We start from the raw sequence: 15,939 nt of genomic DNA, 5'->3' as shown, positions 1-15,939 counted from the left end.
AGAAAAAACATCATAGTATAGTATGTCATAAAAACATGAAAAAACGTCATACTATAGTATGTCATAAAATATGAAAAAAACGTCATAGTATAGTATGTCATAAAAATGTGAAAAAATGTCATAGTACTGTATAGTATGTCATAAAGAAAAAGAAAAAAGAAAATAAGGTAGCATGGCATAAAAGGCAGTTTATTATCTAATAAAAACTGTAGTAAGTGAAGTGATACTATGTATGCTGGACCCCTAAAATGGTATTCAATTATCAAAACTTTGAAAGCCCCTCTTCTGAAATATTTTTTTTCATAAATGTTTCAAAGTTAAGCCCTCTATTTTGAAAATTTCCCTTGTGAGGAATTTCATGCTGAAGGTTTGGGCCATAGAAGGCCCTTTCACCCCAGTGTTAGTTGATTATGACCCTGCTCTGAGAAAGACATTTATCATTTCTTTCCATTTACCTATTTTCCGTAACTGACTATTTTTATCTGTTTTCCTCTTATCATCAGGCCCTGAGGACCGGCGGCCCACGTGGGGTTTTCTTTGACTCATCAGCAGAGTTGCTGTCAGCACTGAGTCAGGAAGAGAGGGAGCTACTTGAGACCATCACAGAGAAGGGCTACCCTTTACGCACAGCTATTCTGGCTCTGCAGAAGACAGGCTATCACAGCCCAGAGAAGGTGGGCACCACTTTGTGTTTACATGTGTCAACAGTTAATAATGCATAAATAAAATATTTTTGAGTTGCCTTTAATAACTATGGACTTGATAACTGCAATAAGTTAACTCACACATTACAATAAGCTGTCAAACGTAGTGTGAAGAAGTACTTAACATTTATCTAGAATTCTAACTTGTGCTCTTTGTGCTGTATCAAGGCCGATCGCATCATAATTATTTGTCCTGTTATCAACAGATCCTGAAGTACCTGGTAGCCAGCGACCGTCTGTGTCAGCTGGGTTACGATGAAGCACAGGTGGAAGAGGCCTTGGAAATGTTTCAGAACTGTGAGAGCAAGGTGACCCCTGCTTGTCAGTGTGCTTACCGAATAGGTTATAAAAATGCAACCCCACAGCCAACACTTAGTGTGTATTGTAACTGACTTTAAATTCTTTTTCAGGCTGCAGAGTTCCTGCGTCTACTGACTCAGTTTAATGAGATGGGTTTCCAGCAAAGTGCAATCAAAGAAGTGCTGCTTGTTCATGAAAATCACCGCGAGAGGGCTCTTGAAGAACTCATGACACGCATGGCTTAAAGAGAATATCTTCACATTTCTAGTCTGCATGGAGGATGATTTTCTACAATATGTGAAATGTACTCGTGTGTATGTAATAAGATACAGTATATGATCAAAATATAATATTTAACGGATTCTGCCTTCTGATTTGGACTCAGTTAAAGGAATACTTCACCCACAAAAGGACCATTTGTATATCAATTACTCATCTTGTGTTAGGGCAAGGAGCTCCCATTTTCAGCCAGTTAGGGGGTGATCACAGAAATGAGACGCTAGAGACGCGGAAGCTTCAAAGACGCTTGAAACGCTGGAAGCGCTTATTCAATGCACGCTAGCTACTGGTGTCTGACGCTCAAAAAGTATATTAAATATTTTATTTTTCAGCATCTTCGTGTGTCTAAAAACGCACGTCTACAAAAACGCGTGTCTAAAAAGATGCTGGAAAAACGGCCGTCTAAAAAGATGCTTGAATGCCGGTCAGACGCGCTGTATCATAGGAAAACAATGGTTTTACTGGCGTCGCGTTCCATCTCAGTGTGATCGCTCCCTTATTTGAGTTAGCTGCTAACTGCTATAAGCTTAAGTTGTCACCCATGCCGCACATGATCCCGTCCTGCCGGTTGTCCCATTGTACCTTTTATACAGAATGACGAGGTGGAACAGCAGCATGAAATTCCCACCTTGACGAGGCAGTGTAAAAGGGGCTATTGAATACAAATGGCCTTTTTATGGTTGAAATACTCCTTTAACATAAATCCTATACAACTCAACCATACAGGCTAGAAAGAAAACATTCAGGTACAATCAGAAATGACACAAGATCATACATAGGTACACTTAGTAAGGACGAACGTTTGTTTAAAATGTTTATTTACAGCGTGATTTTAAAAAAAGCACTCAAAATATTTAGTTTCTGAAGAGCAAATGTAGCTGTCATCCCAGCTGGAAGAATACAATTGTGGTGTGTTGGCTAGCTGCTACAGTACTATAAACAAAGTAGTGCTCTAGATATGGTTAACGTTTCACTGAAAAGGCTGTGCCCCCAAAAGAAAAATGTAAAATAAAAAGCCACGACAGCCTCGGTACAAACAGCGTTAACCTGCCTCATAAATACATACAGCAGAGAAAACTGCTCCAGCAGTGAACCTGAAATGAAGTCTTAAAAACAATAGGATAGATGGAGACTGAAGATGTTCACACAGATTGAAATATTTACATTTTTTGAAAGAAGTTTACATTAAAGTTCCCTCTTGCCCATCATTTGAAACTACCGCTGAGCTGGATGACTTCTGGCTCCTTGGACCCCTCACTGATGACTGACAGTGGAGTTCAACACTCCTGACTTCACGTTTGATTTAGAAGCCTTCGAGAGGTCTCTCTGTAAAGACAAGTTAGAGTTAACTGTCAGCATCTTTGACTTATACATTCAATCATTTGATTTTGTTCATATCTAAGATGTCAAAATATCTGTGTGTGCATTTACATGTTAGCTTGTGATATGGTTATATGAAATGTATATATTTATTTTAGAAAAGCATTTTTGTCATGACATGCAGGTTTCAAAGTGACGGGGTGGAAAGTTTAACTGCTGCTCAGTGATTGATTCTTTGGTATGTCAGGATTTGTTTTAAAGATTTAAAGTGGAATGTTTAAACTTTTTTCACCATTTTGTCAGGATATACTGCTCAAATAAACTCGATTAATAAAAACCTGGTGCGTGTATTTATTGTACGTCTGCATTGTCTACCACTATGTGAGTTGTGTGTGATCATAATTGAAAGGTGTATATATATAGTGTAAATAGTATTGAGAGCATATTTGTGTCTGTTTAGTATTTTATATTTTTCTAATTTTTAATATATATTTTTGTATTTTATCTTCATTAAATCTATAAGTACTCTGTTGCCTATTATTATTCTATCCCGTGTGGGATCAATAAAGTTTTATCATATCTTAAACATTAACATTATGTAGCTTTAGTAGAGGTATGCATTGTTGCTTTTTAGCTGCTCCATTTAATTACCTATATTGTTACTACACAGCCAACTTAACACCAAAGATGGCTCATAGCTTTTTTTTTTTTTAAAGAAAGCTTTTTCAAATCAAAGTTGGTCATTTTGCTAGCAACCATTTTGTCACTTAGAGCCCAGTTCAGACCAAAGATTCACAACGAGACGAGTTGACATAGGCAACTACTTGCAATGCACCATTCTCCAACGCTGTAAAAACGGTTCACACCAATGCAACTAGATGAGACGTGTATCATTGCTATGCAACAACTCTCCGTACTTCCATTCTGATTTCCAGATTTCAGGCTTATTTTGTGAGAACGCCTGTGGCTCGGTGGGGACAGATTACCTGCCACAGCAAGCAACTGGCTGTAGAAACAGGTGGCATGTTTTACATTCTAAAATCAGCCGCCAGCGATTTGACCAGCTGAGTTGCAGGTGACACCACCAGCCGGCTTGACTTAAGCTAAAAGACTGGCCAGTTTACAACACTGCAACGTTCTAAAAAGGTTTTGTCTCGTCACAGATCTTTGGTCTGAACTGGGCTTTACAGATGGCTGATGTTCCACCTTTTTCAAAAGTCTTAAAAAAATGACACATTCTGAGATGTGTCTGTAAAATACAAACAATAAATTGTGTCTTAAATCTGTAGCAACAAAGAAGACATTTTTCAAAAAGGGGAAAATCTTCAGATTTACATATGTAATTTCCAGGACTAGTCCAGGTCAAAAAGGTGTAACTGAAATTCTATTTTAGCTCATTAGTGATGCCAGATGGCGGTTACATGGTAAACCATAAAAGTAACTATATAATCCTACAGACTTGGACTAAGAATATTGCTGTTTGTGGTACATTATGGCCGTAATGTCATCCAGAAAAAATAGTGACTTACTTCATCAGATTGTACTTTAGTGGACTTTTTGTAGTTAAGGACTAAATAGATGTAAAAACGCATTTACCGCAAATTCCGAATAGGAGCCAGCAACAGAGTTAAAGGTGAAGGTGTGATCTTGAGTATCCTGAGACCTTAGTGTGCCACTTGGAGTGTTTCTAAGATGGGAGATGTTTTCCTTGTTTCGGTCTAGTGCACGGGGAGTCTTTCCATGTCCAGGGGTTCGCAGTCCAAGACCCTACAACAAGACCAACTATAATGATAATGTGCTTTTTTTGTCACCTTATTTATTTTACTTTATTTCAAACTATAGGACACCAGTGATGTGATAAAAAGGATGAAACACATGCTTACAATGAAAACAAAGCCCCATAGTCTCACCCATTGTCAGTGCACTTCTGCAAAGCTGCCACATCCAAGTATCACAAGAGCAGCTTTTGGTAGAATTTCCCAATGCTTCATTTATGCATTTAGTATCATATAAACTGACAGATGGGGTTTCCTTATTTAAACTGACTAGCACTGTTGAATCATTAAGGTGAACACAGGGACTAACATGAACAGTGGGGTTTGACATCATCTTGATTGTATAAAATTTCCATAAAAGAATCATCTTAAACATAAATACTGGAAAATCTGGACTTACTGTTCACATTAAGAGCAACAACAATACTTCACCCAACAAATTATCATTTGTGTATCAACTACTAACTTCATGTAACTTTGAATCTGGGAGGAACCCTTTTTTCTCTCACATGCCTCAGGTGATTGAAGAATCCAACTGATCAAGAATTTTCTGTTTTTAAGTCATAGGGGGCCATGTTCAAAATCAGAAAAGTTATATCAAAACACCCATCCACAAATGCTCACACAACTTGGCAGTATAATTCAAGTCCCATTTATCCAGTCATATGCTCAGTACTTCCCAAACAGACAGCCCTTTCCCACGGGAACAGAATAAGTTGCATGTAATACAGGCTCTCTTCAAAGCCAGACTCCATTGGCAGAAATAGTAATTTTACCTCACTGAATGTGGGAGTTGCTGATCTACTGAATAGCTGGTGTTATTGTGCAATTTCAGTGCTTTAAATAGTTAGATAGCAGCTCCTACATTCAGCGAATTAAAATGACTGCTTTTGTCCCTGGAGTCTGGCATTAAAGAGAGCAAAGATAAGCTTCATATTCTATTCAGTTCCCCACTGGAAAGGTCTGTCTGTTTTGAGCATAACACTGGCTAAATGAGACTTGGACCATACTGCACAAGTTGTGTGAGTTTGTAAATGATCCCCTACGACTTCATTCAAAAAGACAGGTACCACAGGCACGCGAGAAATAAACAGATTTCTTCAGAGGTCATGGTAACACAGGATGGGTTATTGATATACAAATGGTCATTAGAGGGGCAAAATATTCAATGAAGAAGAACTATCTATTGTCCATCTTCTCTGCATCCATCTATCACTGTCATGGTTTGTACAGTAAACTCAAATTGTTGAGTACATAGGGACAAAACAAAACCAAATCTGAAAAGTTAATTTACAAGTGTTCACCTGCCCTGACAAATCTTCCATATGCAAGATGCACAACAATGGAGACCAAATTGCACTCTGCCTAACTACATTACCATAAAGAATAAGAGTCAGATACAGAGCTTATCAATCTTACCTTCAAAGTCCAAAAGGCTGTTAAAAACACAACGTAAATATTGTCAGTGAGATGCATCAAAAGGACAACAGTAAGCATACCTTGCTGGCAGACAGAGGAGGTTTCTGGATGGAGGACTGGCACATGGTTCCACCGAGGCCTGAACTGAGGAAGCTGTTCGGAGTGGAGATGGTTGAGGTGCCATTGAGCTAAGAGGACAGAGGAAAAAGTGGGTCAACTTTTAAATCTATTCACTTGCCCTGGTACAGTCAGTTAATGAAATGAACCCAATAAAACTGCAGCACCATCTTACCTTTCTTACTTTCCCCGGTGTGGGAGTCCCTGCTACTCGCCTTTTGGATGGTGTTCTCATTGAAGTTCCATATAACATGTCCTCCTGTATCTGTTTAGTTTTCTTCATTTGCTGATTCAGACAAAAAGAAGAATACAGTCATGTTGAGAATCCTTTTGTGACGGGGAAATTTAACACCTGTTGTAGCTTTTACTCAAAGTAATAACACACCCGCTCCAGTTTCTCTTTCTCCTTTTCAGCGTGGTGGTGCTCCCACTGCTGCTGCACGTACTCAAGAAATTTCTGTCCATTGACCAGGAATTCCTTGCCATGCTCCTGCTCCCAAACATCAATTTGGGCTTTGAGACTCTTTTCCAGCTGGAACAACCAGAAAACACAAGTTTTGCCTTGTTTATATGTTATCACATTTACTATCGGCAGTGGACTGTCAGTCTAGATTACATTTGAAAAAATCCAGTTTCTAAAATGCCCACACAGGGACTACAGATTAAGGTAATTACTATTTAATATCCCCATCTGTTGGACGGATTTGGTAATGCACCAACAATGTCACAGCTGTTTCCACTCTCCTCGCACATGGTTTGCCTGAGCACTACCGTTTTTGTATTGACTGAACACACGTAACATGTCACTAAACACTACATCTAAACATTTCCTCACCTTAGGCAGACTTTTCTGCAGGTCAGCTCTCTGCTTCTCTTCTTTCAGAAGGTTCCCACCTCTGTTGTTGAACCTTGAGGGATCATTTGCCTTTTTCTGAGATGGAAAGAGGTAAATACATCCATGTGTTACCACATCAACATGACTTTTAAATGCTTACCCACTAAATTCACCAGGATTATAGTTCTTACGTCAAGTTCCAAGTACAAGGTCCAGTTCTCCTGCCATTTTCTGACTCCCTCAAAGAGTTCTCTGTGGTCCTCGTAGCACTTCTTCAGGGTCCTGACCTCTGCCTCGTGCAGGTTGAGAAGGTCTTCAGTGAAATCATCTGCAGAGAGAAAACATGGACTGAGACCCAAGCTCTATTTGTGATTATTAACCGCATATTTTTGGTGTGAGGGCTTTGTCATTTTCAACAGATATTCACCATCATGATAGTGAACAAAAGCTTCCTGCTGTTCTGAGCTGTAGAAGCATCTCTCCCAGAAAAGAGCAATCTCAGCTCTAACAGCCTCAATGACTCTTTTCATGCTCTGCAATTTTAGCACCTCGAGACGCTGGACCTCAGCCCGGAGCTGGAAAGACAGAATGCACATTATTAAAACTTGTGATGTAGGTGTTTGGTGAAACAACCCATCAATGCATTGTCTGAAATCACTTATTATTAATATAAATGACCACATAGGCTAAATTTCTTACTGCCTCAATGTTTCTCTTCTTTGACTTGACCATATGCTCAGAGAGGGCCTCCCTCTCCTCTTGAGGAATCTCAAGTCTTTCCCACAGCTCCTGGATTTTAGTGCGGAAAGCTGAACAACGGAGCTCATTTTCAGCCTTGCGGTCTTGTAACTGGAGGGAGGCACAAAAATCATACATCCATTACAATATGACACAATACATGATATTGTTGACTTAAATCGTAGCGTCAAGATTCACAAACTAGATGCAAATATTACAAAATCACCTGACTGAGGAGTAGTTTAAGAGCAGCAATGTTGTCATTTGACAGACAAAATGCCTCCTCATCCTCACACATCACATCCGTCTCAAAACTGGTCTCTGGGCTCTGCTCCAGATCATCCATGCATACAACGATCTCCTTTTTGAGGCTGACAAACTCATTATGACGACGTTCCTAGGGAAAAAAAAAACAAAGCAATTGAACAGGTTACAACCCTCAAAACAAAAGACAAGTAAGTAATGAAGGTAATGAAGAAAAGCAGAATGTCATTAACCACCTTCTCTTTGGTCAGATCATCCAGGTAGGTGCGATATGTCTCAAGTTGCGTCAGGGATGGGATGGAGTCTGGGTCAATGCAAAATGGGGTAGTGCACATAATATCACACAGCTCACGGTCTTTGCCTATGAGGCCTTTAAGCTCATCCATTCTTTGCTTCTTGTGCTCCTTCATCACTTCAAGACGTGTGCGGCTGTTCTTCTCCATCTGCAACATGGTGCAGCCATCTTCCTCCTTCACAGAAATCCAGAAAGTTAGTCCAAACATATTAACAATTTCCCCAAACAGGTATAAGCAAACAAACACGTACTTCTAAACAACACTGTACCTCAAAGGGGGGCATCTGAAGTTCACTGCACAAATGATTAAGTTCCTTGAGACATGACTGAATGCTTTTCAGTAATCTCTTCTTGAGCTCCTCTTCTTCTGCAATCATTAGGTCCAATAGACCCTGCGTGACAAGAAAGATAGATACTTTTAATTTTCCCAGTGGGGAAATTGGTTTGCAGCATAATCATAAAGGCAATTTATCATACAATCACAAAAATCACCATAAATATACATATGAAAGTCACACATACCAAAAACAGCCATAGACATACGCCAATCTATGCCCATACAAATACTAGTAGGATGGGGGACAGACCAGACCAGCTGGACATCTTTTAGGACCAGGACAAAATGGCCACAGTGCATATAGTATAAGGTGCTAGTACATTATCTGTTTAAAAACTTAATGGCTTGTGAAACAAATGAAAACATGGCTCTGTTTTTAGTGAATACAGAAGAAAAATAACATCACCCAGATGGGAATAGATTGAACGAGGATGCCTTTGTCATTATTCTGTCTCCGTATATACATTATGTACTTGGTAAACTAATCCCTAATAGTTCATTAGCTGTTCAAACTGTTTTTCTGACAGTCTTTTTCTGTGCCTGAGTAGCATTACCAAACCAGAAAATGATGCAGAAGGATAAAACACTTTCAATAAAAGTACAATAAAACATACTGAGCATTTTGTTGTGGACATTACAAGATAATTTCTTTCAAAAGTACATTCTTTGTTGTGTAGTAGTACTTATGAAGTCAGTTCACAGGTCCCATTTAAGCCTGTGGTCAAGCATGATGCCAAGGTACTTGTAGTCTGTAACAGTTTGTATTGGCCACCAATTGATAAAGTAGGGATAGAGGGTTGCAGCCCTCTAAAATCTATTGACATTTCCTTTGTTAGAGGTGTTCAGGAGTAGAACTTGAGATTTTGACAAGGGAAAACAAAAGAGAAAACAAAAAAGTGTCAATGTGTTAGCTTTATCAGGTCAACAATAAGACTCCAAATCTTATCTAGATTGATATAAGACTCACTTTAATGTGCTTGTGAACATCATTGGTTCTCTGTAGGCGCTGTTCCTCTGGAATCCCGATTTCTTCCCAAATATCCTGCAGCCTGACCAGTGCTCTGTTGAGGTAGGCAACAGACTCTGCTGCGTGGACTTCACTGGAAAGAAAAGCAGTGGTGGGAATGAGTCAGGTTTCTGGAGTTGAAAACACCTGTTACCGGTCAAACCAGTCCAGTATTAACGTAAGCGCTAGCGAGTGATTTAAAATCAGCTGGCAAACTCTGCTTGTAGCAGCAGGCTGATATTGGATGTCAGAATCATTTCATTCATATAGCAAGCTAACGTTAGCTAGCTTCCTGACGCCGTAGCATTAGTTGTGACGTTAAATGAAACCACCTTCACAATAAGTGACATGAGATTAACATAAAATTTAATTACCATTCAAAATTACTCATTGTAGCACACAGACGACTACTCCGTCCCAGCGTGGAACAAGCTTTGTGCGTCGAAAGTTAGCTAACGTTAGCTTTATCTAAAATCAGCAGGCTAATCAGGAAATGAGTTTGCTAACTGAGTATACTCTGTTAGCATAAACAATTGAATCTCCAATTGATAAAAGAATGTTACGTTACTAACCTCACTCTCATGTTGCCACCGCAGACTCCTAAAACGTTTTCAAAAAACAATCTTCGTTAACGCAAAAGCGGTCTTTCAACGTAAAAAAACGAGTTTACATTGGTGTGGCCGCGGTTGTCCGACTGTGACGACCCGTTCGTTTGTCGACTGGACGGGTTTGAAATTTGCACAGAAACAACGTCTGGGCTCTGATTGGCCGATTAGAGCGACGTCAGCGGAAACTGTTTTGTGGGGCGGTACTTGGTAACTTGAAAAATAATCACCCGTTAGGAAAATTACAGGTTGCAAATCCTAAAAAAGTAAATTATTATATTATTGTATTTTTTTTTAGCTCATAATATTGTAGAAGTACTCTATTAAAGTTAAAGAAGCCAAAACGGGCGTATTTCACGATGTAATTAGTTCGCGATTTATTTTGTGAAGTCACTGAATAAAATAGATTGTTAAAGCCATAGCATTAGCGCTAAATCGCAAGGATTTACTTGTAATATGAGGGAATATGCGATAGTATTTAATATTGTTACACAAATTAGTTTTAAGCAAATACTTAAGACCAGTTACAATTCGCTGCTCCACCAGGATGAGCTAGATTTCAGGCCAGATGTATCTATCAGGAACAGAACAAGGTAACTTAGACAGTCTTACAGGTCTATAGTCTGTCTCATCCCTACTCTGTCTTTTCATAAGGTTAATATGTCTGTTTCAGACCATGACCCCTGTCTGTAGTCTTTTTTTAAATTTGGGTCTGACTCAGCCAGTGTTTGCTCTGTAATTGTTCATATCTTTATTACCATCAAGTGTAATCTGTGATTATATTTCATATGATTTATCTTCTCTCTCTCTCTCTCTGTATAGTAAAAGTTTTGTCTTTGTTTGATTCTGCAGTGTATCCTCTGTCCAGACCTGCATGGAGCACAACAGGTCTTCTGGTCGACGCCCTGCCAGTTTCCCCACATCTTCACAGTCTGCATGAAACTGCATGTTAGGTTTCACCATTTATCTGGTACATTCATCTCTGCTGTTTTGTCTTTCTTGATTGTATGCTGTAATTCTCTTTGTTATTTAATCACTGCTAATTACTGCATCTGTTTATTGCCTAATCTGTCTGTTGCTCTCCCTTTCTACAATTTAAAAATGCTCTGATGTATGCACACATCCACTGTGCCCCAGAACATGTTTTGTGCTTGTGTAAAGGTCCAGTGTGTTGGATTTAGGGGCAGCTGTTGGCAGAAATGGTATGTTTTCATCATTTTATTATCACTTAAAAATAAGATTTGCTGTTTTTTGTTACCTTAGAATGAGCTGTTTATATCTACATATGAAGCAGGTTCTCCTCCCTGGAGTATGCCACGTTGTTTCAACAATAGCCCTGAATGGACAAAACAGACACTGGCTCTAGACAGGGCCTGCCATTATTCTCCTACAAACATAGCACCTGGAGAAGTTTTAGGTCTGTAACCTCACCACTAGATGCCACTAAATCCCACAGATTAGACCAGTGGTTCTCAGCTGGTCTAGCCATGGGTCTAGATTTCTCCTTAGTCATTAGTTCAAGGTCCACACAGTTCAATATATTCAGTGTCATTAAGCAAGTTTGATGTCTCTGTCATGTAGCTGTCTGTTATTCACTTACTCTACAGCAGGAAAAAGCACTTCAGAATAAAAGCTCAGTGCTGGAAAATCACTGTACTTCAAAATCAGGTGTATTTTATTTTTTATTACAAACTTGACACATTCGCAGGTCACTTGTGGTTCATTCAGAAGGGAACCACGACCCACTTTTGGGCTGCGACTCACCAGTAAGGAACCACTTGACTAGACCTTTAAAGACTGATTTAGTTTATTCAAGTAATACAACAAAAATAATGAAACATAATATTTATTTACACACCTTTGTGACAAAAAGATCATGTAGGTATTTTTTTTTCATCCCTGATGTTTAATTATGCTTTAATCCTAGTACACAAACACATGAATTCACTCACAAAAATCCATTTGAGTTTGAAATGAAAGAGTTTGTATGGAAACAAATGCCGTAGAGGATGTACACTGGCATCACAAATAAATAGGTAAGAAAACTTTGTAGAAAAACTACTAAGTGAAATTGCAGGAAAACACAATCTAGGCTAGTTAAGTGATTTCAGCATTTTGACAGACAGCCTTTATTCCCTCATCAGTGAGGATACTGACGTAAATAGAAGTTCCTCAGCACTTCCTCACTGAACTGGTAGGTCAGCTTCTTCTTTACTTTTTTAATCTCTCCAGATTTACCATAGTTCCTCAGAGCTCGAGCCATTTTTTGGTAAGTCATTTTTTTGCGGTTTCCTTTCTGGGTACCCCAGTGGCTGGCCAGAACTTCTTTGTGTTTTGTGGAGAACTGAAAGATGCCCTTCTCCTGGTCCACCCACCAGATACTTTCACTCATGTCACCCCTTCTTAGCAAGTCCAGGAGGAACTGGTACAGGCGGATTTTCTTCTTGTTGCCTTGATTGGAAAATAGGAGACCTGTTAAAGCGATTTTGTTTGGCAGTTATCCGTTTCTCCAGTTTTTATAAGTACTGTAAATATATGACTTTAGGTAGACTTGGATTTGATGCCAGTAGAAAATGTGCATTGGAAATACTTACTAGTGTCTTTCCTGAAGGAGGAGTGGCTGTGGACTTCAAATTCATCCTCCCCTTCTGAAACCTCAAACGGAGGACTGATTCCTCTTTGTTCCTCCTCTGAGTAGTAATGTCCAGGCGAGGCAGAGGGTTGGTACTGGTAGCACGAGGATGGCGTGTAATACGGGATCTTTAGGAGAAATTAAAAGCATGTCACAGCTCAAGCATGCAGAGAGGGCTGATAGTGCTGCAACTTTCTTTTGTTTTGCAATCGTCCACTGTCTAACATTTTCGTTTTAACACTGTCATTGTCCTAAAAGAGGAAGTAACTCTGCCAAAATAGAATTCAATGCTCAGCAAGATCACGTGATGCAGATGACATTTCAGTGAAAATATCCCCAGCTGTCCACATCTTGTGCTGTGTTGGTGGAGATTTTTGTGTTTTTTTTAGATTCCAAACTATCTAAATGCAGAAAGTTTTCTACAAAATAATTCCCATTATATATATATTGTGTTGTTACTATGGTAGCAGCAACATATTAAGTCCAAATAATCCTTTCTTTTTACCCAAAGTATTCAATTCTGGTGCATGTATATCCACATATGTATGTATATTAGCAGCAACAATGTGGTTAATAGGTTATTTGACACATTTTAAGGAAAAATCCCCCAAATTCCCTGAGTCAAGCTTCTTAAATGTGAATGTTTGCTGATTTTCTTTGTCTCATAGTAAACTGAATATCTTTGGGTTTTAATCTGTTGGTTGGATAAATCCAGCCGTCTGAATGACGCAAATTGGGCTATGGCCAATAGTGACGGGCGCTTTGTACAGTTTTCTGACATTTCATGGACTAAATTAATCATTATTAGTTGCAACCCTTGTTTACATTTTAATTTGCAATCATTTTCATGTAAAGGAGCAGTGTGTAAGATTTGCAGGGATTTAGTAGCATCTAGTGGTGAGGACTGCAGATTGCAACTAGCTGAAACTTCTCCCGGTTAGAATTCCTTTAGTGTTTTTTGTTCAGGAGGTTTTTAGCGGGAGCTGAATTATCCGCAGAGGTCTCTGTGGATAATTCTGTTGGGCATGTCGGAGATGGGCTGCTTGCCCAGCATCTGCTGATGTGTGCTCACCTTTATTCTCTGATAACTTAAGAGCCCGAGCTCAGGAAATTTTTACCGGGAGCCGAATTATCTGTAGAGGTCTCTTCCTCTCCAAACATACAAACCCAAAGATTAAACTGATAAAAACGCTAATAAAGCAGTTTCACATTAAAGAAATAAGTGTTTTTTATGATGCTCTCTTTGCAGAGGGGCTGCTAACTATGGTGGCCGATGTGAAAACACCAATGGCGATATCTAGAGCCAGTGTTTGGTTTGTCTGTTCTAGGCTACTGTACATAATGCAGTGCAACATGGCGATCTCTGTAGACAATGACCCACTCCCGATGTACAGATAAACAGCTCATTCTAAGGTAATGAAAACCCAACAATTCTCATTTTCAGATGATTCTACACTAAAGAAAACATACGTATTGTATCTTATTCCATTTCTGCCAGTATACCCCCCTAAGTCCTACAAACTGGACTTACAGACAAACAGGGAAAAGCTGTGCTTAAGTAGTGCCAAAAATAAATAGAAAAAAACCCTATAGGTACTTGACCGCAGTGGGTAAATGTCTCTTTATTCTAGGGAAATTCTGTGAGTAATATGAATTATATGAATCACATAATGTAGTAATACTTGACATGACGCCTTTTCATCAGTATAAAAACACTACTTCTAATTATAACATGACATTTAAAACCAACCTCATATTAAGTTTAGGGGTATTTTTTCCTATCAGTGTGCTTTCAAATCAATATTTTAAGCCATAATTGTACAAATTATGCCTTTTCACAATTGACCCAACATCCATTTCTACCATCAACTCACTTGTGGTGACACAGAGAGAGGTCCAAGTGAAGGGTCCAGGTGGAGGGGCAGAGACTCACTGCTGAAGCGGTACGGCTGCACCAGTTGTTGTGGAGACACCGGCTGAAGCTCTACGAGGTGATTCACTGGAGAGTTCTCAAAGTCCGTCGGCTGGACACGCTCCGAGTGGAAGGTCCATCTGTGGTCTGAAATGTGACAGAAGGTGAGGCACCCAGTCACGTAGTGATTTGTGCTCTTTTCAGTGGTAGTCGTCTCACCTTCATAAATCTCCCCCACATTAGTGAGGTACGGGTACAGCTCTGCAGGAGGTCGATAGTTCTCTGGTTCATTTGGAAGGATTTCCTCTGATGCCTTTGGAGGGGGAAAAATAGATTTATGTCACAGAGAAAGTCAAAGTTTGGGTCTCTTTGTGCTGAAAAAAAAAGTCAAATATGACTATTAGTTGTTACACTAGAATTACTTGGATTTCTGTATCTAACTTTGCCTTTCTTGCTTTTAATAGAACATAAAACAGGAAAGTGAAGAATAAAGTAACAGAACGGAGCAGGTCAGCAGGGGAAATACATGAGTTTGTACACCAGCGAGGGTTTACTGTATGTCAAGGTTTACTTTCCCAATTTTTACAGCAAAAAAGGTCCTTAATATATACTAACAAAACTCTTAAAAGTAAATCTTCTTCTTCCTGTCAGTCACATTAATCAATAAGTCTGAGTTCTAAGTCCCACCCCAGTCTCTCGAGTCACTAAACCATTTTTAGAAGCAGCAATAGAAACACATCAGCAGGAGACTAAACGGAAAAATATCATCTCAGTGTCCAGAACAATGATCAAAGACCAGACATGAAACAATAGAGCAGCAGCACTTACAGGTGGTATAACATAGCCGTCCATCATGTAAACAAGGCAGCATGAGAATCCTGGTCCTTGAAGCTTGTGATGAATGTTAACTTTATCTTATTGCTTCACTGTGAAACACGCAACGTCGCTGACTTCACCAGACAAATGGGAACTGAAAGTGTGAAACAAGCTGGACCCTAAACTGTTTGTGCGTTCATATCACCCAGTTGTCAAATTCATATGATCACCTAGTTCCTGATGGCCGAGAGTCATGTCCTCTATGAGCCAATCATATTTAAATGCATTTCCTGCATAATTAAGAGGTATGATTTAGAGTAGATTATAAGCAGTTACAGTATGTCTATAATTATTTCAATTGTATTTGCATGTATTTGTGCAAACAGTCACACTGTTAAAATAGGCATTGCCTGTTATCACACACTCCGTGGCGTACCCTTGTATGCATCAACTTCTCTCATTGTTTGTTCAAGTGCTGCAGCGATGTGACCTTAAAAAACAAAACTTAATAAAATGACATTGTGATTTAATTTAACACAAATCAGACTCTCCTGGCTGTGCAGGAACATATGATCTACTTGTTTT

General features: G+C 39.2%; 3 protein-coding genes across 5 annotated transcripts in view; 1 reads left to right on the top strand and 2 right to left on the bottom strand.

Moving 5' to 3' along the window:
- LOC126408661 (ubiquitin-associated protein 1-like) overlaps positions 1–1,969 on the top strand; it is a 7,216-nt gene extending 5,247 nt beyond the window's left edge. Inside the window, exons 4-6 of the mRNA XM_050074351.1 lie at positions 504–674; positions 911–1,012; positions 1,115–1,969. Coding sequence (XP_049930308.1) covers positions 504–674; positions 911–1,012; positions 1,115–1,249 — 408 coding nt within the window. The 3' untranslated portion in view covers positions 1,250–1,969. The remainder of the gene's footprint in view (positions 1–503; positions 675–910; positions 1,013–1,114) is intronic.
- Positions 1,970–2,084: 115 nt separating this feature from the next.
- Positions 2,085–10,119, bottom strand: LOC126408649 (protein regulator of cytokinesis 1-like). 2 transcript variants are annotated; one of them, XM_050074334.1, is made up of 14 exons: positions 9,962–10,119; positions 9,351–9,483; positions 8,316–8,438; positions 7,988–8,221; positions 7,714–7,884; positions 7,449–7,598; positions 7,177–7,324; positions 6,941–7,077; positions 6,750–6,845; positions 6,300–6,446; positions 6,090–6,200; positions 5,878–5,985; positions 4,200–4,370; positions 2,085–2,609 (listed from the first exon to the last, which is right to left on the bottom strand). In XM_050074334.1, exons 1-14 carry the CDS (start codon positions 9,970–9,972, stop codon positions 2,538–2,540), a joined length of 1,812 nt encoding a protein of 603 aa, XP_049930291.1. In that variant the 5' UTR covers positions 9,973–10,119; the 3' UTR covers positions 2,085–2,537. The 2 variants fall into 2 exon arrangements, with proteins under 2 accessions (XP_049930291.1, XP_049930292.1); XM_050074335.1 differs by having other exon boundaries at positions 4,267–4,370.
- A 1,527-nt stretch (positions 10,120–11,646) lies between these two features.
- Positions 11,647–15,569, bottom strand: spi1a (Spi-1 proto-oncogene a). Of its 2 annotated transcripts, none has more exons than XM_050074361.1 (5): positions 15,367–15,569; positions 14,758–14,851; positions 14,501–14,685; positions 12,589–12,754; positions 11,647–12,466 (listed from the first exon to the last, which is right to left on the bottom strand). In XM_050074361.1, exons 1-5 carry the CDS (start codon positions 15,391–15,393, stop codon positions 12,135–12,137), a joined length of 804 nt encoding a protein of 267 aa, XP_049930318.1. In that variant the 5' UTR covers positions 15,394–15,569; the 3' UTR covers positions 11,647–12,134. The 2 variants fall into 2 exon arrangements, with proteins under 2 accessions (XP_049930318.1, XP_049930319.1); XM_050074362.1 differs by having other exon boundaries at positions 11,647–12,445; positions 15,367–15,566.
- Positions 15,570–15,939: the final 370 nt, after the last annotated feature.

This window comes from Epinephelus moara, chromosome 20, assembly GCF_006386435.1.
Source record: "Epinephelus moara isolate mb chromosome 20, YSFRI_EMoa_1.0, whole genome shotgun sequence".
NCBI classification, from domain to species: Eukaryota; Metazoa; Chordata; class Actinopteri; order Perciformes; family Serranidae; genus Epinephelus; species Epinephelus moara.
Note: the sequence above shows the minus strand (reverse complement) of the source record. Positions and strands in the feature narration are given on the sequence as shown.